This window comes from Myotis davidii, unplaced genomic scaffold (genome assembly GCF_000327345.1).
Source record: "Myotis davidii unplaced genomic scaffold, ASM32734v1 scaffold663, whole genome shotgun sequence".
Classification (NCBI taxonomy): domain Eukaryota; kingdom Metazoa; phylum Chordata; class Mammalia; order Chiroptera; family Vespertilionidae; genus Myotis; species Myotis davidii.
This window is the reverse complement of record NW_006295816.1, coordinates 1,011,234-1,011,625: the sequence shown is the minus strand read 5'-3', so window position 1 is coordinate 1,011,625 and position 392 is coordinate 1,011,234. Positions and strand designations below refer to the sequence as shown.

Genomic DNA, 392 nt, shown 5'->3' with positions numbered 1-392 from the left:
GCGGCCCAGGGCCTGGCGAGGCAGCCACCCCCTCTCTTTCCTGCAGGGCAGAGCCGGCCCCCCGGGCCTCCCCGGACCCCCTGGACCACCCGGCGACAAGGTTCCCGCCCCACCCCCCGCCTGTGCCTGCTGTCGCTAGGAAGCCGCCTTTAGTGTAGCCCCGAAACGCCATGGGTGTCTCTGACCCCATGACCTCTGGCCCCTGTGACCTGGGATGACCTCTCCATGCCTCCGTGACAGACGCATCTCTCCCCTCTGACCTTGTGCTCGTAGGTGGACGTGGACAAGCCAGGTCCTGGGCCGTCTGGGGAGCAAGGACCCCCTGGACTCAAGGGCGCGAAGGTCGGTGTGTGGGGTCAGCCTGGGGCCCGCCTCCTGCCCGGGCCCAGGGC

At 70.2% G+C, this 392-nt stretch overlaps 1 protein-coding gene across 1 annotated transcript in view; it reads left to right on the top strand.

Annotated features, from left to right (window-relative positions):
- The window catches only part of COL7A1 (collagen type VII alpha 1), a 60,839-nt gene that overhangs the window by 19,486 nt on the left and 40,961 nt on the right, over window positions 1-392 (top strand). The window contains 1 exon segment of the mRNA XM_015568266.1: window positions 274-346. Within this exon segment, the coding sequence (XP_015423752.1) occupies window positions 274-346 (73 nt within the window).